The sequence below is a fragment of the Aegilops tauschii genome, chromosome 1, assembly GCF_002575655.3.
Source record: "Aegilops tauschii subsp. strangulata cultivar AL8/78 chromosome 1, Aet v6.0, whole genome shotgun sequence".
NCBI lineage: Eukaryota > Viridiplantae > Streptophyta > Magnoliopsida > Poales > Poaceae > Aegilops > Aegilops tauschii.
In genome coordinates this window covers 352,476,195-352,500,254 of record NC_053035.3, presented here as the reverse complement: position 1 = coordinate 352,500,254, position 24,060 = coordinate 352,476,195, and the positions used below count along the sequence as shown (strand labels likewise).

Genomic DNA, 24,060 nt, shown 5'->3' with positions numbered 1-24,060 from the left:
GTCATAGAAAACTGCACCTAGCTAACTGGAGACTAGTTTGCATGAAAAAAGAATTTGGAGGGCTAGGCATTCCTAACTTGCAAGATATCAATTTGTGCCTTTTAGGCTCTTGGGTTAAAAGGTACTATGAAGGGGAAGACAAGCCTGGGAAAATGATCATTGATCATAAATACCCGACTGGCAAACCTAATATCTTTGCAACAGGCTTGTCCCCAAAAACCTCCAGGTTCTGGAAAGGGGTGAAATCCGCCTTCCAAGCTTTGAAATTTGGTTATAGATGGAAAGTTGGCCGTGGGTGTAGAGTTAGGTTCTGGGAGGACACCTGGTTTGGGACCTCCCCTCTGGCGGTCCAGTTCTGGCCTGTCTACTCGATTCGCAATGAGCAAACTAAAAGCATCAGAGAGGTTTGGGATGGTCGCCAGCTCAAACTGTCATTTAGAAGAAATTTTGATAGCAAGCTCGTGGAACAATGGTGCCAACTTGTGGAGATTGCAGGGAGCATTTCGCTTTCTGATGAGATTGACTCTCTAATCTGGTAGTTGGAAAACAAAGGCCAATACTCTTCTAACTCCTTGTACCATGTTATTAACTTTAGAGGGATCCAACCTATGTTCATCCCTAGTGTTTGGAAACTTAGGGTCCCTCCTAAAATCCATGTGTTTTCTTTGGTTGCTTGCTAACAATAAACTCATGACTAGAGATAATCTTAGGAAGAGGCATATCATTAAGCCACTTGATTGTGTCTTTTGCACTGCTCCAGAATCTATCTCACACCTCTTCTTTGATTGTGTGGTAGCTAGGCAAGTCTGGACATGTGTCAAAAGATCACTTCAGAGTAGATGTTGGATCCTCGTTTGAATCTGTAGCCAGATACTGGGTCTCAAACAACAAAACCTCTGCTATGAACATTGTCAATGCTGCAGTCCTGTGGGGACTCTGGAAAACTAGAAATTCCTTTATTTTTGACAACCATATCTGGATTTCCATCAAACAGGTGCCGAGACTGGTTTTGAGGATGATCAAAACCTGGTCTGTTCTTTCCCCATAGCAAAGTGAGATAAGGCTAGAGGCCTTTCCTGGACATATGACAAGCTGCATTCGGCGTCCTCTAACGAGCTCATGTGGCTGACCTCGCGCCCAGGCCACTGAAACAAGCTCAAGATCACTGACGCCGACGCCTACCCCGCCTCACCTACCAAGAGAAGGGACGCTGAGGTTTCAGCGCTGTCAAGTCCCATCTCCACCCTCTCGGCGTGCTGGTCTCCACAGGCGACAACAACTCCCCCGCCGAAGACAAGGAAGGCGTCCTTGGAGCTCACGTGTGGATAGCTGGTTGTGGCTACATTTCGGTCGAGTATGCTATAGGGTGGTCGTTTCGTTTGGCTGTCTCCGTTATTGTCACAATTCTCGATTTAGCTGTGTTGCGTTTACTTTGTTGAACTGCTCCTTTTTGTGAGCTGATGTAAGACTTTCGGGGTGGTTTCATTCATGTTAATGGAACCGGGGAGGCAGCTCCCTGTTCTTCTAAAAAAACTATGATGTAATCCCTGACATTCTGAATTGTGTGTTGTAATCTAATATGCCTTCGCCGATTGAATAAAGCGGAGTGTATATTCATAAAAAAGAAAAGGGGTGTTCAAGAAAAAAAAAGAGAAAAAAGAAAGAAGGAATGTAGGAGCAAGAGCAGGACAGAGATCAGGTGACATGCATCTTTGCATGTCACCGTGTGCCTTGCGGCCCGAATTCAAATTTAAACATTACGAAAAAATCTGAAAAAAATCATGCATGTTCACAGCACATATTAAAATAACCCCTAAAAAATTCAGATCAAAATTCGAAACATACATCGAGAAGCAAAAAAGAAAACTCAGATGTGAATAGTATACGAGAACCATTCGCAACTATTCATGGCAGATTTCTCTTTTTTGCTTCTCGATGTATGTTTCAAATTTTGATCTGAATTTTTTAGAGTTATCTTAATATGTGCTGTGAACATGCATGATTTTTTTCAGATTTTTTTGCAATGTTTAAATTTAAATTCGGGCCGCAAGGCAGACGGTAATATGCAAGAGCAACCGAGGGAAGCCGGCGACTCGGGGTTCGCGGAGAGTTGCGGTGTCCAACGACCGAACGACCGCTCCGTAGCTGTAATCGAGTCTGCATCGTTGCACGTTAGGCTTTCCCAAACCTCCCGTCCCGTCACTGCGGATTGCGGCCGCGCGACGAGGCGGAGGCTCGTTCGTCGGCCACCATCGCCATGTCCTCCTCCCTCGCGCTCTCGCTCCCATCCCGGTGCGCGCTCCCCCTCCCATCACCTCGCCTCGCCCCCAAGCACCCATCTCTCCGCGCCAACCAGTGCCGCCTCCTCGTCCGCACGCCCCAGCGCCCGCTCCCCCCGACCCGCCGCCTCCTCCTCGCCCCTAGGGCTTCGTCGTCCGCCACATCCCCCGCTGAGCCGGCGCGTGAGGGTGGCGCGGGTGGGAAGAAGGTGCCCGGGTTCCGGAACAGGTTCCTGGACCTGGCGCGGCTTGGGGCCGTGGCGGAGGGCGCGGCGGAGGCCTTCTTCCGCAGCGAAATCCGGCGGCGGCTTGCCGTCACGGCCGTGCTCATCGTGCTCAGCCGCGTCGGCTACTTCGTCCCGCTTCCCGGGTTCGACCGCCGCCTCATCCCCGACTCCTATCTCAGCTTCGCCCCGCTCCCTGCAGGTACTACTGTCCTCCGGATTATCCCTTCGTGCTATCTGCACTGTGCTGTACACGTGCTGAAGCGTGTAGGCATGTCACGGGATTGTAGCAAACGTCTTAAATCGCAGTTTGCAATGCGCCTTCATCTATGCAGATGACCTCGTTGATTTTGCTTCTGAACTGAAGCTGTCATTTTTCCAGCTGGGAATCAGTCATCAGATATCAGCATCGATTGTGATGCAGGTTAGATATTCTCTTCCTTTGTCCTGTCACGTGCTTCTGTTTTCTGATAGAAATACTCGAAAATGCCATAGCCACAGCAGAAATCTCATATTTACCGTTTTCATTTTTGCCTTCTCACTATTGCCATTACACTGTTGTTGAATTTACATTCATGCATCCCCATTAATTACCGTTTCATCAAAGCTGGTTTGATTTGCTTGTTCAAGACTTAGAACCTAGCATATTTTGGGGTTCAACTAGGTTCAGATCCCATTAACCCCACTTTAAGGTCGAAGTGGGAGCGGGCCAGTGCCGCATGAACCATCCACATAAGATGGTACATGGATGCCTGCAGGTTAGCACACAACAGATGCCGAACTGGTGAATCAACCCGCTCGGTCGCAACTAAGGCCACTTGTCGTGCGTTGTCTGCGCAAACGGCCGAATCGATCAGCCTCTGCCATTGCATTCTGCAGCTTCGACATTGAAGTCAAATCTGAACACAAGTGTGAACACATCAGCCTCTCTCCACTCTTATTGTGACATCTGTTGATGATGTGTGTCACCCCGATTGATTCATGTTCATATGCAACATCTAGACTGGTCTTAAGAAGTACCGAAATTGATTTATTGATACATGAGCTGCTGCCTTGTGACCATGAGGTCAAGGGTTCAAGTCCTGGAAACAGCCTCTTACAGAAATGTAGGGAAAGACTGCGTACAATAGACCCAAAGTGGTCGGACCCTTCCCCGGACCCTGCGCAAGCGGGAGCTACATGCACCGGGCTGCCCTCTCTCATACATGAGCGTCCCCATCAATTACCGTCTCTATCCTGACATGGTGAGCTTAACTATGCATATCTCTGTTTGTTAATCGATTAATTTCAATTAGGAGAAAGTTACTGTGTGTCCAATCTAGCATACTAGCTGGAACACATAGCATACATACTAGACGGTGCCGCTTTGTGGGTTGCCGCAAATACCCACATAACACATGCGGGACGGCGTGGCCAGAAGCGGGCAGCTGGCTGTTAGTCCCTCTTAAACCCTTAAACCCTGAAGGCCTGAACCCTCAGCCAAATATAATTTATGACATATGTTATGCAGTGGCAAAGAAGTTTATTGTCGCAACCAAAATGAACATGACTAAAGGATTTTATGCACCTGACCTCAACATGCCATGGACAATAATCAAATCCACACTTAAAATTCCAAACATAACAAAAGTTCAGGTTTTTGTATCTGTTAGGCTCCATTTCATCCATACAAAACATAGTTTCAAGTTTTTTTGCCTTTAGTACGCACCATTACAGCTGCACATAAGATAAGCTCACATAGCAGAGAGAAGCTGCCTATGTTTGGTTCTTGCCCAAGCTTGCCAAAAAATTTGTTAAGCTTTTGGTTGCCCATGAGTTGGTGTCAACATATAGGCAAGAAAAATGAACTAGAGGGGGCAAAGAGCCATTGACACGGCAAAAAACGGCAACCCTCCAAACAAAGAGGCCAAAATTTTGGCAGCGTGAGCTTTGGGCACCATCCAAAGTTCCAAACATACCCTTAGCACAACGGAGCAAGAAAATGAGGTCTGTTGTCATACAACTGGTGGCGTTTTGGTCTTAATTTTGGGCTGCTGAGGTCAAGAGAATATCAGACCTGGATGTCATGCATGTATTGAAGCAACAGTGTGATAGCAATAGTGACAAGTCTGAAAAGAAGAGCGTAAAATTGAGATTTAGGCCGTGGCTAGTGGCACGAGCAAGATGTTCCCCTTTGGGGGGACAAAGGAAGCTGGAATGTCTCCTAGATCTTAGTTCTCCATTTACAGAAAACCAGAATCCTTATAAACAACCACTTCGTAGTTGTAACTATGACAATCAAGCCACTAAAAGTCTACTTGGGTAGCTTCAGAGTGTCTTTTGACTATACTAGCTGAAGACAATTTTTATTCCAAGATATAACAACCCTTTATACTACTATTACAATAACAACTTGTGTTTGTTTTAGGTTCTTTGCCATGTTCTTCCATCACTTGAAAAGATACGCAAGGAAGGATTAGACGGGCATGAGAAGATCAAAAGCTATATGTGTGTTTAGTTGTCTATCTTTAACAGCGAGATTGCATTTCTCTTGGGAACTGTTCCATTTTGTATATCTTCATCTAGTCTGAGCTCCTCCATCTTGATGTTTAGATGGTGGCTATCACTGGGTTTTGCAATTGTGGCTGCTTGTACTGTGTCATGCTATTCACTGCAGTACTCCATATATGCAGCAAGTCACAGGTAAATTACCTTTTTTGCGTATATGATATGATACTTTGACTTCTGTTTTGCTCGTCTCTGGCAAGCTTGCTGAAGTGCTCCACCATTGGCCACATCATGCCTGTTCCTTTGATTTTTCCTTTTCTTTTGCCATACATCGATGTAAGATGGAGGCACTTTAAAATTAGAACTAGCACAAATGTATGCTTTTATCAGAGTTTGCATATAACTTATCATTTGATTTACGGCATGCCCTGACTCATTTGTAGAGTGATGAGACATTATAAGTTGTCCTAATTTGATTGACCTGGAGGGATGCTTTTCTGTTCTCTCTGTCGCTCTATTTATTTTGCTTTCATCTGTCTCAGGGTTAAGCATGTCATATTAACAAGCTTTCTGCTTGTCCTCGGTGCAATGTCAACTACTTGGATCTGTGACACCATAACGGAATCTGGCTTTGGTAGTACTTTCATCTCGTTCATATTTTGTCTTAGCGCCATTTGTTGCATGAGTTGACTCTTTTGTGTTATTATGATGTACTATTCAACATTCTGTCATGTACATGGTGCCCTTTGGAAGTCTTGAACGGTTATTCATAAGAGTCTGTTTTGAGTCACATTTTTCATATTACTAGTATAGTACTCCCTCCGTTCACAAATCTAAGATGTTTTGGATATTACAATATGGACTACATACAGACTGAAATGAGTGAACAAACACACTAAAATGTGTCTATATACATCCGATTCACAAAAGTTAGAACATCTTATATTTGTGAATGAAGGGAGTACATGTCTACGCATTGTATCCTTAAGTTGTGACCATTTGATTGTTGTTTTCATCTGAATGAGATATTTTTGTTCTGCATACTGTTTGTACCAAATGAACTGAACCTCTACTGTATAAGCTGAATAAATACATCCTTTTGGGCAGTCTATGTGCAACAGCAGCAGCAGCAGTTTAGGTGTTGCAATCTGGCAGCTGCGGTCAGCATGTTATGTGGTCCTGCGGCCTTCGGTACAGTACTAGTAGTCCAATGGAATGTCAGCAAAAGTTAGTGCTGATGCTAGATTGTTATGTTTTAGGTAAACACGATGGGAAATGATTGTATGGCACCTGTTATCTCTTACTAGCATGTTCAATTAGATTGCTTGCTAGGTATCCTCCTATTTAGGGATGAGAAGGCACGCAAGTTGGACGTAGTAAGAATTGTCAATGAGACCCAGTCCTCAAATCTCTCTCTCTACTCTAGTTTCTCTCCACCCTAGCGCGGGTCTGTGTTTGTTATCATGAAATAGCAGTGCATATCTTGTTATTGGCTAGCAATTTCATGCTTACTGCTGCTTGTGTATTTTGCCATACAGGGCATGGCTCATCTTTGATTATCTGTGTTGGAATATTGACTGGTTACACAAATACACTACACAAGATGCTAACTCAATTTTCAGGTAATCCCTCCTAACTTGCTAAATGTTTGTTTATATGTTTTATTATTAATTGAGTCTTCCGCGCAAGTTATAAACCTTAGAGACAGTAATTTGTATATTGCTGGACTGTATTTGTTACTCTTACGTGCCCTTTTTTCTTGCTTATTTGGGGCTGCCTTACATACTGGCAACAAAAAATCACGGTTGAAACCTTATTAAATTCTAATATTCCTTGGTAGATCAAATTATCATATATTCTGCCAAGTTTACTGGAATAAATTAAAGAATTCCCTCAATTTATTCTTTTGGTTGTGTTTTAATTAATTAAGCTTAGGAAAATATTATGTTGAAACTTGCACTTAAATTGTAGGGAATGTTGCCATATTGCCTCTTTTGTGATATCTTGGCAGTGACACCATCTTTTCTAACTACGCCATCAGATCTCTCTCTTTAGCTCAACATAACATATTATAGCTCATCCAGCATCATGTGTGCTGTGAACAGTTAGTGCCTATTTAATCTTAACATGTTTTATGTCAACATCGTGTTTATAACACAAAGTGCTTCAGTTGAACATTTGTGTCAGTTTATGTAGTAGAATATGCAGTAACTGATAGTCTGACGGTTCTGTTTCATATTGTTTTCTCTTATTTGAACAATTGAACTTGCCTTCCGGAGCAGGAAATGTGTGCACATCTTGGCCCTACATCTTGGGAGTAGCTGGGATCTTTATGATGGTTACCATGGGGGCAGTGTTGGTGACTGAAGGATGTAGGAAGATAAAGCTTCAGTACTATGGATTCAAGTTGGCTTCTAGTGCAGGGTAATAAAGTAGTTTGATTCTGCATTAATTTTTGTTGCGGCACAATTTTAAATGCTGTTATTTGCGGCTATAAGCCAATAATTTCGCAAAAACTCTCAGCTAACTCTGGAACATTATCTGCAAAATGGTTACCTATTAGTTTTTTTTTCTTATGTTGCTTAACACTGTACTTTCTTTTGAACTTGCAAATATTATTATGTCACACTAGAATATTATGTGCACAAGATGGAAATGGTTACCTGTTACTTATTAAGTTAGCATGCTTTGCCTATAATTATATTTATTAAAAAAAGGGTTGCATTGATGTATAAAGCTTTGCTTATAATTACATTCATTAAAAAAAGGGGGTTGCATTGCTTACATCATATACTGATCTTAGGGTACGCGGCATTTAGCTCATGACTGCCGTCACCTCTCATCATGTCTTTGCCTAGGCTAAGCTGAATTCTTAAGTTAGTCTGCTGTACTACGGTCGAGGTCAAATAAATGTTCCTCCAGGAGCCTTTTTTTTGGCCTTAACTGTCAGTTATTTACAGAGGCAAGGAAGCTACTTCTATTACAAACTTTCTTAATAAGAAATACTTTACATCACTCAGAACACCACGGTGCTTCTTCGGTGTACTTTTAGCGTCTATACTTTTTTGTTGTACTCTTCTACCAACTGTTTAGCTTTACCCTGGTATGTCATAATGAGATGGCTGGATGCATTTTGACCAACAGAAATTACTTGATGGTTTCGAACGAAATTTTTGCTGATAGTAGATTTATGTTTTTAGAAACCTTACAATTTCCCTTCCCCATTCTTTTGTAGGAAAGAAAACTCCCCAGTTACAGAGGTTGAGCCATATATCCCCTTCAATATAAACCCAACAGGGATGCAGCCTTTGCTTACAACCTCATACCTACTTGCTTTTCCAAGCATTATGGCCAGGTAATCCATTGTTTTCCGTGTGTGTGCGTGTTCACTTTTCCTTCAATTCTGATGTGGATTTTCTGCAGCATTTTTCGTTCGCCATTTTGGGAAAATTTGAAGGAAATTTTGAATCCAATGACTTCAGTTGGTGGTAGTCCTTGGATTTATTATTTGACGTATGCGTTTTTCGTCTTCGTCTTCAACATTTTTGACATTGTAAGTTTGTTTTAATCTTCATAACTCGTTTTTAACCAACATCCTGAATAACAGTAAGCAGTTAACGAGTGGCATCCCTACCTTCAAGTGCTATTGCGGAAACTGGCTTAACAATTAACAGATATATAAGCATTCATGCACTATGTGTTACAGAAAACACACACAACTAAACTGTCAGTTCTAAATATACTATAGTCCGGGAAGGGTTTAGTCATTGCTAGCTTGAACTTTTCAAATGATGGAAGGAACAAAGTGACCAATGTTGTTTCACCAAAACAACAAAAAATAACCTGCCAACACTATAACACACACGTGCAACACACACAAGTGCGTGAAAATAATGAATATACTTTTTTCATTTCTATTTTCACAAAATACAGTTATGCATCATGTCACACTAATGTATTGGTATGGACTTCTAAACTAAAAGGTAGAGACTCTCGCAACAGGGTTCATGTTTTTGTCTAGTTAGCTTTGGGCTGCTATAATGTGCACCTTCTTGAGGCAGCCAAGAATTATTTTTCTTTTGGCTGCTATGAATCCCTTTGTACTAACACCTATAGTTATGATAAACATTAAAATTTGCCTTCTCTGCATGCACCTGCTTCGTGCTTGTGAAGATTGAATATTAGTGCATTTTGTTTCCCAGATAAACCTATACCTTGATTATCTTGTTGTCATGATGTTGTATTACTGTTATAGTTGCCTGCTGTTCTATAATAGGTGCTTGCTATTAGTATATATGGAACCAAGTACTACCACACTGTAGCATTTAGGATATTGCTTTTATCAATTTTCACAAATATGACAGCTTATGATCTTCAATCTTGACTCTTATATATTAGTAGTGGATGCTTGTTTTTTACATTTTTTAGGAGCATGATATCCTTATTTTAGATTCTGAGGCACACTTCCATTTGTACATGTGCTACCGAAATGTACCTTAATCTACATACCATGCACTGCAGGCCAACTTGCCAAAAGAGATATCTGACTACCTAAATAAGATGAGTGCCAGGGTGCCAAAGATCAAACCTGGAAGAGCAACAGTGGATTATCTTACAAAGATACAAACATCGACACGTTTCTGGGGTAAGTTCATATGGTGAAACTTTTCGTTGGTTTTACCTCCTGCACACATGTCATTTTGTCTGTATCTATCCCTTTGTAGGAGGTCTACTACTGAGCTTGCTGGCAACTTCCTCGTTATTACTTGACAGATACCTTAGACAAATAAATGAGGGGTTTTCTATAGGTTTCACATCAGTCTTGATTATTGTGAGTTCATCCCAAACAAATTCTTCATTATTGATATCTTGAAAAAATATAGTTGTGATTTGCAGGTTTATGTTGACTTCATCAGCTGTTGCCTATTTTGTAAACATAGATTGTGTAGATATAATGGCGCTGAATCAGATGTAGGTAGCCGGATCTAAAATTCTTAATTCTAGAGGACTTCAAATTTAATGAAATCAAACTTGCCGAAGTGCTTGAAGGGATTTCAGATGATTTGCAGTTTTACAACGCTAATGATGTCTGTTGTGTGCTACCATATATAACTATATAGATGCCGCCCACTAACTGTTTTGCTGTTTGTTTTGCTGCCTTTGGTAGAAAAAAGATAATGCATGTTCCTCTTCTTAATTCAAAATAACAATATTTAATGGATTTGGTTTTTTTGTTAAATGAGTATAGTACCATCTACCAACATTGATTTTTCGTCTTCTAGAAATTGGGACACTTCTGCTGTGTCCTGAAGCTTATTTTCTGAAAGCAGATAATTGTTTATATGCTACTGAATTACTACCAGTTTTATCATATGCTACTGGAAGATTCCCAATTCATTTTGTACCAACCCACTTCCGAAACTTCACTATTTGCCACCGCCATTAGTGTGCTGTTGGTGTACTTCCATTAAGGGGTAAATAGATGTCAGTATTTTCACTTATAACTGCCTAATTGGCCATGATCAATAACTAATAGGCCTTGTCTGGTTCGGTGCTTCCCCATGGCTTCCTGTATGTGAGGCTTCACCTCTGTAAGGCACCCATGGTGGCAGTGAACTAGCACTCCTTAAGTGGCAAACGCAGTATCAACACTGCTAAACCAGGATACAATGGTCACTTTACTTACTTGACAGAAGTCATAACACCCACCCAGCTAACAGGAAAGAAAAGAATGAAGAGACTATGGAAGTGAGTCATACACAATGAATAGTGTTTTTCAGTGACCTATGATCAAACTGCGCGTTTTTGAGTGATACATAAAGCAACTCCCAAAACTAGGTTATACTCATCTCAAAATAAAGTAAAAATTGGGGTATAGCTGACAGGTACCATATAGTTAGCTACAGACCTAACAATATGTCAGAACCTTGAAGCATTACATTTGATCAAGCTAAGTCTTGCAGAATTTCTGTGTCACTGAACCTCTGATTGTGAACTACTACATTAGATTTAATGGTGGGCTTTCATTCACTAATGGGCATTAGATACTTATTTTGGCCTGTATTATAATGATCATTCAGGTGGGCTCAATCATTGAACTTAGAAGGTCCTATCAAGCATATAATGTGATGCCAGCACTAAGCAAAGTTTTGAAGAGATATGGTGCTTAAGGTTATGCAAGCACATATGGTGGTGATGACGGTTCCACCCTGCAGGTAGTTTCTCCACTCTCTTGCTATCCTTTATCCACATTCCAAGTTTAACCTAGTTTCTAGAAGACGAGTGTTCTTGGGGGAAATTTCAGGGTTTACAGGCTTACAACTTCGCTCTATATTGCAAACTTTTGAGTGAATATTGTTGTCAACAGCTTGAAGTACCTCACAAGCTGCTGTCGGTTTGGATTGGGATGATAGAGAATTGGTTCTGGATCGGTCTTCAAGGCCATACTTCGACTAAAGAACCAATTAGGATACAGGGAGGATGAAGGAGCTGTGCCTGTTTTGGTTGTTCCGGTTTTAGTACAGGGAGGATGAAGGAGCTGCGCGATTGTGCCTTTGGGCACTGCAATGGTTGATGACTTGTCTTGTTGTGGACCAACGAAAAAGGTTGGGTACCCGGTTCATCCTGTTCCTGTTGTATATATTTCTAGCGGTTCATATCGCTGAACAGCTAACATGAAGGTAGACTGTAGTCGCCTCTGAAAGGCCGGACACAGATTGGTTGGGTAGTACTAGACTGCTTCCAACATAGTATGAAGATATCGAATGTGACCTGCACTTCGGTGCGGAACAGTGTACTAACAAGGATTATTTTGCTGTGTTCTATGTATGACTGGAGTCTCTTTGTAGGCGTAATAGGGTTATGAAAGTTCGGTTGATGTAATAGTTTGCTAATACCTGGCAATCCGGATTATGTATGACATTAACACGTGTACTCTCCCTCAAGAAAAGCACGTGTACTCCTCAATGATTTGAGTGATTCTGTTACTCGTACGATTGAAACCAGCATTGGAATAACCACAAAAGTGCCGGCATGAATGAAAAGATTCCCAGGAAAGACGACGATTGATGGTGTCAAAGCAAGGCCACCCTCCTACCCTTCTTCAATTAATCTGAAGACTGTTTGAAGAATGAATTAACACACAAGCAAATGAGCAAGTGTATATAAACGTGACTTGAGAGATTCTTTGTGTGAAATTGGGTACTAGAAAGGGCGAGGAAGATAGGTATATAATGGACTGAATACTGAAGAAACAAGTGGACATGCAGTTTCAATGCTAAGTGCCCCTCTGAATCTAAATACTAAAGGCTAGTTTCAGATGTGGATAAATGATAATGAAGAACTACATGAATAGGAATGAATAAATTAAGTTGATGATAAGCTAAGTTGCAGGGGAACAACATATGGTTGCGTGCTTGATTGTTGGCAGAATCCCAACATACACTACGGAAAGCAATCCACCACAAGTGACATGTACCAGTCAGAACTAAACGAGCCAATTCCTCTAATCTCCCTTCCGATTTATGGCAGAAGTGTAGATATCCCTCATGGAATCTTCCTTCTTACAAACAACCAAGCAAATGAAGGGTAAATAGACTGAACCGCCAAATACTAAGAATGCGCTCACAAATGACGATCCAACCTGCAAAATCAACATTGACAAACAAACACGGCATCAAAGCAACAAATTAATTTCCTCAATGTGGTTACGAAAATAATTAATTAGTTTTGGAGCATTCATCCAGTTTTGACACACTCCTTTAGAAGAAGAAAAAAAAACAGTATAACAAACACAAACTGCGCGAAATGAAATTGGGGATGGGAATCAAAAGAGGGATTGGCAGAGAACATGAAGGGCATGAGCACACGTAATGTTGACGGAGGGAGAGGAAGAATAAGCGTCTGTCTCTGTCACCGCCGAGTGACGGGCGCCTGAGGTCGCTGGCCACCATCCTGGACTGAGGCGGGGATGGAGCTCGCATCAATTTGGCAGAGGGAAAAGAAAAGAAGAAGCTCCGGTCGCCGCCGGGGACGGGCCCAACGGGTGAAGGCTGATGGCGAGCCCGGCGGGAGAGCTCTTCCGACCTCCTCCTCCCCGTACCACCCTTTCTCCTACCTCCTGCCGTTGTAGGACAGCACACCTCCCTCCTCTCAGCGCTCACCGCTGTCCATGGAGCAAGCCCCTGCCGCTCACGTGCACATCCATCTCAGCGTTACTTTGCAGCTACACGTGGACGAATATGAGGCGAACGATCTCGACTCGGAACGTACGGGCCTTCCAACCCGAGTCGATTTCTTCAGGCCGGGCCTTCAAAAGGGGGGCTCACCCCCAGGTACCCTCTTCACCGCAACACGAAGCCCTCGACATCCAACGAGAGTAGTAATCCACGAGAGACGCAGCGAATCGACCAAAGAGAGTTGAACGCGATGGCGAGCGTGGCGGCGTCGAAGAAGGCGGCGAACCGGCTGGTGGTGGAGGAGGCCACCACCAACGACGACAACTCCGTGTGCACCCTCCACCCCGCCACCATGGAGAAGCTCTCCATATTCAAAGGCGACATCGTGCTGCTCAAGGGCAAGCGCCGCCACAACACGGTCTGCATGGCACTGCCCGACGACACCTGCGAGGGGCACAAGCTCAGGATCAACAAGGTGGCCCACTCCAACCTGCGCGTGCGCATCGCCGACGTCGTGTCGGTGCACCTGTGCCACGACGCCAAGTTCGGCAGACGCGTGCACATCCTCCCCTTGGACGACACCGTCGAGGGCATCGCGGGGAACCTCTTCGACGCCTATCTCAAGCCCTACTTCGTGGACGCCTACCGCCCGGTCCACAAGGGTGACCTCTTCCTCGTGCGTGGCGGCATGCGGAGCGTCGAGTTCAAGGTCATGAAGATCGACCCCGCGGTGGACTACTGCGTCGTGGCACCCGATACGGAGATATTCTGCGAGGGCGAGCTGGTCAAGCGGGAGGACGAGGAGAGGCTCGACGGCGTCGGCTACGACGACGTGGGTGGCATGGGGAAACCGCTCACTCTGATCAGGGAGCTCGTCGAGCTGCCGCTCAGGCATCCGCAGATCTTCAAGAGCATTGGCGTCAAGCCTCCCAAGGGCATCCTCCTCTATGGCCCTTCCGGGTCGGGCAAGACGCTGATCGCCCGCGCGGTCGCCAACGAGACCGGGGCCTTCTTCTTCCTCATCAACGGCCCGGAGATAATGTCCAAGATGGCCGGAGAGAGCGAGAGCAACCTGAGGAAGGCCTTCGAAGAAGCCGAGAAGAACGCGCCCTCCATCATATTCATCGATGAGATCGAATCCATTGCTCCAAACAGGGAGAAGACTCACGGTGAGGTCGAGAGGTGCATCGTCTCCCAGCTGCTGACGCTGATGGATGGCATGAAGGCCCGCGCGCATGTCATCGTCATGGGCGCCACGAATCGCCCCAATAGCATCGACCCTGCCTTGAGGCGCTTCGGGAGGTTCGATCGCGAGATCGACATCGGCGTGCCGGACGAGGTCGGGCGTCTCGAAGTGCTTCGCATCCACACCAAAAACATGAAGCTGGACGAGGACGTCAACCTGGAGGTGGTTGCCAAGGATACGCACGGCTACGTCGGCGCCGACTTGGCCGCGCTCTGCACCGAGGCGGCGCTGCAGTGCATCAGGGAGAAGATGGACGTGATCGACTTAGAGGATGACACCATCGACGCCGAGATCTTGAACTCCATGGCCGTCATCAATGACCACCTTAAGACGGCTCTCACCGGCACAAACCCGTCCGCGCTACGTGAGACCGTCGTGGAGGTGCCCAACGTCAGCTGGAACGATATTGGCGGCCTCGACGGCGTCAAGAGGGAGCTGCAAGAGACCGTTCAGTACCCGGTCGAGCACCCGAAGAAATTCGAGAAGTTCGGTATGTCGCCGTCCAAGGGCGTCCTCTTCTACGGGCCACCAGGATGCGGCAAGACCTTGCTGGCGAAGGCGATCGCCAACGAGTGCCAGGCCAACTTCATCAGCATCAAGGGGCCAGAGCTGCTCACCATGTGGTTCGGTGAGAGCGAGGCCAATGTGCGCGAGATCTTTGACAAGGCGCGCCAGTCTGCGCCGTGTGTGCTGTTCTTTGACGAGCTCGACTCCATCGCAACCCAAAGAGGCGGCAGAGTGGGCGACGCCGGTGGCGCGGCGGACAGGGTCCTGAACCAGCTACTCACCGAGATGGACAGCATGAACGCCAAGAAGACGGTCTTCATCATCGGCGCCACCAATAGGCCGGACATTATTGACTCGGCATTACTCCGTCCTGGCCGCCTGGACCAGCTCATCTACATCCCCTTGCCGGACGAGGCCTCGCGGCACCAGATCTTCAAGGCCTGCCTCAGGAAGTCTCCCGTGGCCAAGGACGTCGACCTCGGTGCTCTCGCAAGGTTCACCGCTGGCTTTAGCGGTGCCGACATCACGGAGATCTGCCAGAGGGCGTGCAAGTACGCCATCAGAGAAGACATTGAAAAGGACATGGAGAGGCAGAGGATGGGCAAAGACACCATGGAGGTGGACGGCGGGCAGGAAGAGGAGGAGGTGGCTGAGATAAAGGCGCCTCACTTCGAGCAGTCGATGAAGTACGCGAGGAGGAGCGTGAGCGACACCGACATCAGGAAGTACCAGGCCTTCGCGCAGACGCTGCAGCAGTCTAGGGGGTTCGGTACGGAGTTCCACTTCCCGGCGCAGCCACAGGCAGCAGAAGCTGCTGCCGACACTACCGCGGCATCTGATGAGGATGAAGACGATCTGTACAAGTGATCCAGTAACCATTGTTAGAAAATGAAGTGCCAAAATATTATAGGCTATGTTTTTGTTCTGTTTCCTCTCGTCCATCACTCATTACATGTATATATAATTTTCGTTTGTAAGAATTTACATACATCATATAAATAATAAGCTCCTTGTTGTGCTTTCCTAGACTCTGAAAACTAGCCTAAGCGTTAACTGAATATTAATAGAAACTGAAGTACTAGAACATTATTATAGACTCTGTTTTTGTTCTGCTTCCTCTTTGTTGATCACTTTATATTGTTGAATCCCTTCATTCACGTATATAATTTTCGTTTGTAACAACTAAGAACTTACATCATATAAATACAGTTCATGAAATCAGAATCACCTTCTTGTGGCAAAGAAAGCGTACATGATTTCGTCTTATTTTTCTGTTAACTGAACCGTCCCTCTGCTCCTGCACAAGATCTGAAAGATCCTCTGTTATTTTCGTTTCTCAGACACTTATACGCTTGAATATTTTATTTAATTGAGTATAGGCAGCCTAGAACAGATGAGTCAAGGAAAAGAGTGGCCTTATTAATTTCTGATTAATATAACGGCCACGAAACAATTGCATGATAACTTTTCTTATTGAACTTTAAAGAATGAAGGCAAATATTTCTTGCAGTGCTTAGTGCCTGTGTCTAAAACTTGTGGATCCCAAAAGTCTTAGTTGCAGAAAGTTCTTTGTTAGTGTATATCCACAGTGTGCAAAAAGGCTGTCCATAAGCAATAAAGTACCCCTAAGGGCAGCAAAACTATCCAATGGAACCTGGGTCTATGCACACCCACATTAAAAAATATTTAAAAATAGCAAAAAAGAGTTAAACAATTGTAAAACTTTTTTGTAACGGATATGGTCTAGTGTCATACCCACGTGTAAAGTTTCGTGAAGAAATGACTTTCCGTTCTTCTGTGCGAGAGAAAACAAAATTGGTTATATATAAAAATTAGTACTCAAGTTTTTTGAAAGTTGCAATTATATATTCTTTTGCCTAGAAGAACACCAAAGTCATTTCTTCATGAAACTTCATGCATGAGTAGAACACTCAACCATGTTTGCCAGGAAAAAAAGTTTCACAAATGTATGATTTTTAATAGATTTTTCAGAATTATATGGCTTAGCAGGTGCGCCTAGAACCATGCCCTGATAATCCGCACCATTAAGGGAAATCCTTATACACCATGGGAGATGACCATAAGTCATTAAGCTTAAGGACAGCCCACAAATGTGTGGCAAGCAACTTTTATTTGAAATTGAGCTATGATGTTGTAGGTTGCTAGATTAGATTAAAAAAATAAAGTCCAAAAAAGCTTGTGGTCTTGTGGATAGTCTGCATGGCATAAAAATATGGGTGTGGCTAGGACTCAGTACAGTCAGGCTAAATCAAGTCTCAATCGGCTGATGTTATGCATGTGGGTAAGCCTGTTCCGGCCCTCCTTGTCGAATATTGTGTTTCCCCCTTTTGGGCATTAGTCTGGGCCTTGTGGGTTGTGTTTGTCTTTGTGTGATGTTTTTTGAGCTATGGATGTGCGCTCCACTTTTCCCGGTGTTTGTTTTGTTGCTTACTAACTACGTAGCTGCAAAAGGAGTGGAGAAAAATGTATGTAGGAACAACATAGAATAAGTTGGTTGAAGACACGAGTTTCAGATTTTCTTTCAAGGACATAGAAATGGTTAATTACAATGTCATGCTATCTATAGAACATTCAAAAAAGAACAATCTGAATCTACACAAGGAGAGGTGCAGGTTTTTACTTGTTTGAATCTAAGTCCCTCTCCGTAACACCCCTATGTAATGAGCTACAGTAACCCTCTTGATTAAGCTAACTCATTTGCTAAACAGTGCTTGATCATCTGTCTCAATATCTTATTTCAAATTCCACTTTGAATTCAAATTCAAATCATAAGTGAAATAAAAAAATTCACATATTCGAAAAAAAAAAAATTCAAAAAAATGAAAATTAAAATGTTCATAATGTGGAAAATAATCTATAGATACTTATTGCGAAGAAACCAACATTTTGTAAAGTGTTTAAATGCCCTAAAATATTTAAAACAGGGGCCAAAACAATAATTTAAATGATTTTTAAATTATAAAAAAATAAACTATTTTATTTAGTGCCAACATTTTTGTGGAAGTTAATAACACTAATTTAGGAGCAAGTTTTGTATTTTATAAAACTATTTTGCTTTTAGAAATAAAAGGCAAACAAAAAAGAAAAAGGGAAAAAGGGAAAGCACCCCCTGCCCCTGGGCCTAAGGCCACAGGGACAGGCCAGCTGGCCCGGCCCAGCACCTCCCCCTGTCGTCTTCCCCCCTCCACTGTTCGACCGACCGGGCACCCGCGGTCGCCCCCGACCACCTCGCCATCCCTGCCGGGAGGATAAGGACGCCGCCCCCTCCGACGCCTCGGTCCTCTCTCCCACTCGCCCCCGCTTGCTCTCCCCACTCGCTCGCCCTCTCCTCCCTCTTCCCCTCCTTGGATCCGCCTCGCCCGAGCGCCATCGCCGCCTCTCACCTCGCCCCACCGCGACCACTGAGCTCACCAGCCGCGCTGCCGTGTCCATCACGTTGGCCGTCGTCCGCTTACCCGACCACCCACGCGGGCCGGGAGCCACCGGAGCGCCCGCAGCGCCACTGTCTTCCTCCTCGGTCCGCCGCACGCTGTCGAGGATCCCGGCCACCTCGAGCCTCCCCCGCGCCCGCTTTGCTCGCCTACAGAACCGCGGTGAGCCCCGCGCCATCTCCCCTCTCCGCGCCCGTACCTCGCCCCCGACGACATGGTCGAACCCGCCATCGCCGTTGCGCTCGTCGCTGTCAGCTCCAGCCAACTCCGGTGACGCCACCACCTCCATTCGACGCGGCTTCGTCGCCATGTTCGAACGCGCCAGACCCCACGCGAAACCGTGCCCCGTTCACCACCGCGCCCGACTCCGGCCGCCGCCCTCGTCGCTCACCGCCGTCGTTTCCGGCCACCGCCGCGGTTTGACGTAGCTCGACACCCACGATCGAACGCCCCTAGCCACGGGCCCGGAGACACCCCGTAGCCGAATCTCGCCGCTAGCCGAGCCCTCTGCCGCGTTTTGTGCCCGCCGGCGCAGCTCCGGCGTTGCCCGTCGATGTGGCCGACCACTGGGGCCCACCTGGGTCACTACCAGTGGGTCCCCTGACCAGTCAACTGTGCTGACTCGGCGGCCCCAGCCATTGACAAGTGGGGCCCACCCCCTAATTAACTAAAAACAATTTAAAATTAATTAATTAACTTAATTAGTCAGTGACAGGTGGGCCCAGTTACCTAATTAACCAGTTTAGTTAAAATTAAACTCTGTTAACTTTTCTATCTATGACGTGTAGGACCCAGTTGTCAGGTTTGACCTGGACCAGCTGGGTTGACTGCTAACGTCATGCTGACATCTTGCTGACATAATAAAGCTAATTTCGAATTATTTTATATAATAATAATTTCAGAAATTGTTTACATCTTTGAAAAACATATAAAAATATTCTATAAGTCAGATGAAAATAATTTATATACGAAAGTTGCTCAGAAAAATCTAATGAATACGAATATGCAATCCATTCATCTGTCACATGCCTCTAGAATGATGAAGATGGATCATTCCCCTCCGATTTATGTGTCCGAAAAATGCCAAACGTCGGGAAAACATTGCCAGATATTTTCCCGCTTCGTCTATAACGTATAGTACCGCGTTAGGTCAACCATAGCACTGCATATTGCCATGTCATGCATCGTGACGCACTTGTTTGCTTTATATTTATTGTTTCTTCCCCCTCTTCTCTCCGGTAGACACCAAGGCCGACGCTGCCGAGATCGACTACACTCCTGACGATCAGCCCCTTTTCACAGAGCTTCTAGGAAAGCAAAACCCCCTTGATCATTCCTATATCGCCCAGTTCCTTCTCTCTCATGCTTGCATTAGATTTTGCTACTGTATTTGTATGATCCTATTCTAATGCATAGCCTCTTTTTGTAACCCGCTATTATTACCTTACCTGCTTATCCTATATGCTTAGTATAGGTTGGTTAGTGATCCACCAGTGGCCCCTCACCTTGTCCTTGTTGCCCCCGCTTTACCACCGATGACTTGATCAATGTGATCGAGTACAGAGCTCGACACATCACATCACACCCCTTAGTTGTACGACACTGCAGGGTTACTGTCGAGTGCCGAGGGTAATACCTCGTATAGCACTTCTTATGAGATCTCTGCAGTGTAGTTAATCAGTTGTGGTCTACAGAAGGTGATTCCTCCTTCACCACTCCCGATAATGATTCTGTCGTGCAACACATCAAGAGTAAACCCTCGAGGGTGATTCCTCCAAGTTCATCTTGACGATTACATCAAGTGGAATCCATCGAGGGTGATTCCTCGGGTTTCCCCTTGGTGTTATGGACACACGGTTACTTTGACTTTACCCCAGAACCATGCTGAAGTCGGGTCGGCCCCGAGGGGTACCTGTGAGAGAAATGTGAAGTCGGGTTGACCGTGAGGGTACCTGCGAGTGATGTGGAGTCGGGTTGACTTGGAGGGTACCCGCGAGATAACTACACAGCACGGCCGGGCATTCTTAGCCCTTGCCGTAAGTCCATGAGACGGGGTGACGGGACCACATATCGTGGATCATTGATCGTTACCGCGCGCTCCCAAGACACTCACGGTTTGGATATGTGATCTGAGTAGGCCTTTGGCCTTTTCGCACTAACCACCATGCGGAAATAAGTATGGGCACTCCGCGCCGTACATTTCTCCGAAAGCTCTCCGGACGTCGGCGATTGAGCGGCACGCGCTCGGGTGGTCCGCGTAAGCAACTGCTTTGTATAAAGTGGTAGCCAGGACTGATCCCGACTGTCCACGCAATGTGCAGGAGTGCAAAGGGCAATGGGACCAAGACCCTGCGCGCTTAGGATGTAGACCGGCGTGCTGGCCTCTTTGTTGAGCCTATGTAGGACTACGGTGTGTCGATCAGCCGAGGCCGTGTATGATCTGATGGTATGCCCGACTGGAGTTAATCGAGCGTGTTGGGTAAGTTTGTGCACCTCTGCAGGGAAGTTAATATATTCTAATAGCCGTGTCCACGGTAACGGACGCTCAGAGTTATATCCCGATCGATACAATTAGAACTGGATAGTAGAGATGTTAAATGGATATGGTGGCTCCGAGATTGCTTTCTCGTAGGGAGTCGAGAAAGATATCTGGGCATTAATGTTACAACATACTTATTACTTATGTTATGCTAATCTGCACTCTTCTAATGCTGCAAGATGCTTCAAGATGCTAGTCTTCGATAGGCTAGGCTTCCCTTCTCTTCTGGCATTTCTGCAGTTCAGTCTAAAGATATAGTCTCATTCCTTTGATACTGATGCATACTTAGTTTAGATTTGATGTAAGTCTTGCGAGTACTTTAGATGAGTACTCACGGTTGCTTTGCTACCCCTTTTCCCCTATACCGGATTGCTGCAATTAGATGACGGATCCCAGGAGCCAGATGCCACCACCGATAACTACTACTACCCCGAGGGTGCCTACTACTACGTGGAGGCCGTCGCCGACCAGGAGTAGTTAGGAGGCTCCCAGATAAGAGGTCTTGCCTTTTCAATCGTTGTTGATGTTTGTGCTAGCCTTCTTAAGGTGGACTTGTTTACCTTATGTCTGTACTCAGATATTGTTACTTCCGCTGACTCGTTTGTATTAGAGCTTATGTATTCGAACCCTCGAGGCCCCTGACTTGTAATATAAAGTTTTTATGACTTTAATTTGTGTTTAGAGTTGTGTTGTGATATTTTCCCGTGAGTATGTGATCTTAATCGTGCGCATTTGCGTGTATGATTAGTGCACGATTAAGTCGATGCATCACACTCTCCTAACAAATAAGAAAGGTACATGTAAATTTGGGTGACTGGGACAATGACAAGTACATCAAATTTCGGTGGATTTTGCAACAAGTTACAAAAAGGTATCGAGCTCTAAAAAAACAAACACCTTAGACCTGAACATGACAGCACAACAGAGATCATTCATGCGTGTGTGTGCAGTAATTCCAGAAAAAATAATTAAAAAAGGCAAAATAGTAAGTCATCCCAGTTAATCACAGTACAAAAATCGTGGGAACAAAATAAGAACACGGCAGGGAATTTGGGGCTGCATCAATTCCAGATCGGTTCCGGGACGGTGACCCATACATTTCTCCGTGTCTGTTCAAGAATCGGAGGGGTTAAGTGTCGATGCCGACGGCTCTATTTAATCACAACCGCGGCCGTGCGTCGGCAACATCTACTCGCTACTCGATTCGTCGCGCGGGTGGGGAGGTAGCTCACTCATGGCCAGGACCGCGATGGGTCGCCGCCGTCGGCCGCAGGCGTCCCGCTGCGACGACCGGATCAGCGCCGTCCCCGACGATCTCCTCCTTTCGGTCCTGCGCCGCCTCGACATCCGGACGGCGCTCGGCACCGCGGCCCTCTCCAGGCGCTGGGCCCGCCTCAACCGTGAGCTCCCAGTCCTCAACTTCAGTGTCGAGGGCATGCTCCCGCCGCGCTACCACCGATGGGTCCAGCTCCGCCGCGGCATCGGGGGAGCTATTTTTTTCCAGTACGAAAGGCACGCAATGACACGGGAGCTCATGCCCAACATCACAAGGTACGAGCGCCGCGCCATGCGCGCCCTGACCAGGTCCGTCGAGAGCTTCTTGGGCACCGTCGCTCGCCGGAGGAGGGTCAGCAGGCTCAGGATGGAGTTCTTCGTCGCCCCACAACACCGGCTGCCTGAACCAGCTCGTCGCGGAGGCCATCGACGGTTGGGGGCTGGACGACCTCGAAGCTGTTGCTAAGCCAATCTACAATCAACCAGGAGCAGTCCACAGCTTTGGCAGATTAAGCTTACTTTTAGAAGGAATTTTTCAGAGAGCATGATGGAGGACTGGCTCCAACTAGTGGAAATTGTCCACAGTCTAGTGCTTTTTGATGAGCCTGATGCTTTAATTTGGCAATATGAAAGTTATGGGAAATACTCCAGCAGCTCTCTCTACCACATAATTAACTTTAGAGGGGTCAAACCTATTTACATCCCTGCTGTCTGGAAGTTACATGTCCCCCCTAAAATTCATGCTTTTCTATGGTTGGTTTCTCATAACAAAATCATGACTAGAGACAATCTCAGAAAAAGGCAGATCATTAAACCTTTGTATTGTGTTTTTTGCTCTAAAGATGAAACTGTTCATCATATCCTTTTTGATTGTGTGGTCGCTATGTTTGTGTGGGCAATCATTAGAGAACATTTCAAAGTAGATGTAGGCACGGATTATTTGTCTGTTGCCAGATTTTGGCTCTCAAACAAAAAGAGATCCTCCCTTAATGTAGCATGTGCAGTAACCATGTGGTGCATATGGAAACTTAGAAATTCCATTATCTTTAACAATGCCATATGGATTTCTGTCAAGCAGGTTTTAGGGAAGATGCTGAGTTTGACCAAGATCTCAACACTGGTCCCGGAACAGGAGAAAGAAACTTTGGGGGGCTTCTTGAGGTACTTAAAGGAAGTGAAGGCGCCTCTAACCATCAAGAGTGGCTGAGCTGGGACAAGTTACACGCCGCGAGCAGGGATTCAGAGCCGGGATCACCCTTATCCACTCCAAACAAGCTTGCTCTGAATGCTGGGATGTTCAGCCCTTCATCAGTGCTTCAGCTGACGTGGTTCCCACAATCAGCTACAGCCCCTCCTCTGATGGCCAGGAGGGCTCTCGGCATCTTCGAGTTATTCACCACCTGATGTGGATCTCCCCCCCACCTTATGATTTAAGATGTAATGCTGTAATAAACTTTGTCGCCGGTTCCTAATAATGGCTTATTGTAAAATGTTGATCTCGTAGTAGCTCTCTGGCAGCTTTGTGCCAGGAAAGGTCTAGCCTTTCTAGGAGTAGTTCTCTTTTGCTACTTTCTGAACATGTGGTTTCGCTATATTAAATATAATGGAGTCGGGGATTCGGTCCCTTTCCTTCTAAAAAAACTATACTCTTCATCGGCGGTGGCTGTTGTTCCATTGCGTCGGTCTTATGGGGCCTTAGCACGACGACTTCCCGACTATCTACTACAATAAGTTTTGCCCGGCTTCGACGAGGAAGAGGCGATGACAACATTGCGCCTTCAGCTCGCTTCAGTGTTTGTAGTTGTTGCTAGGTGGTCTATAGATCTGGATGTAATTTTTATTATTTCTAGTGTTCGTTGTACTATCATGATTGA

The 24,060-nt window shown here is 45.5% G+C and overlaps 2 protein-coding genes and 1 pseudogene across 4 annotated transcripts; all 3 read left to right on the top strand.

Annotated features, from left to right (window-relative positions):
• Window positions 1-2,090: 2,090 nt before the first annotated feature.
• On the top strand, window positions 2,091-11,956 carry LOC109778336 (preprotein translocase subunit SCY2, chloroplastic). 3 transcript variants are annotated; one of them, XM_020336888.4, is made up of 13 exons: window positions 2,096-2,705; window positions 2,839-2,927; window positions 4,911-4,990; window positions 5,096-5,185; window positions 5,533-5,624; window positions 6,529-6,612; window positions 7,273-7,414; window positions 8,226-8,345; window positions 8,414-8,543; window positions 9,512-9,635; window positions 9,715-9,821; window positions 11,071-11,205; window positions 11,358-11,956. In XM_020336888.4, the coding sequence occupies exons 1-12, from the start codon at window positions 2,258-2,260 to the stop codon at window positions 11,158-11,160; spliced, it is 1,596 nt and encodes a 531-aa protein (XP_020192477.1). In that variant the 5' UTR covers window positions 2,096-2,257; the 3' UTR covers window positions 11,161-11,205; window positions 11,358-11,956. The 3 variants fall into 3 exon arrangements, 2 of the variants coding, with proteins under 2 accessions (XP_073354131.1, XP_020192477.1); XM_073498030.1 differs by lacking the exon at window positions 4,911-4,990 and having other exon boundaries at window positions 2,091-2,705; XR_002236548.4 differs by lacking the exon at window positions 9,715-9,821.
• Window positions 11,957-13,417: 1,461 nt separating this feature from the next.
• Window positions 13,418-15,921, top strand: LOC109778315 (cell division cycle protein 48 homolog pseudogene; annotated as a pseudogene).
• Window positions 15,922-18,239: 2,318 nt separating this feature from the next.
• On the top strand, window positions 18,240-23,676 carry LOC109778308 (uncharacterized). Its single transcript, XM_040386553.2, has 3 exons — window positions 18,240-18,534; window positions 21,294-22,311; window positions 23,265-23,676. The coding sequence occupies exons 2-3, from the start codon at window positions 22,146-22,148 to the stop codon at window positions 23,588-23,590; spliced, it is 492 nt and encodes a 163-aa protein (XP_040242487.1). The 5' UTR covers window positions 18,240-18,534; window positions 21,294-22,145; the 3' UTR covers window positions 23,591-23,676.
• Window positions 23,677-24,060: the final 384 nt, after the last annotated feature.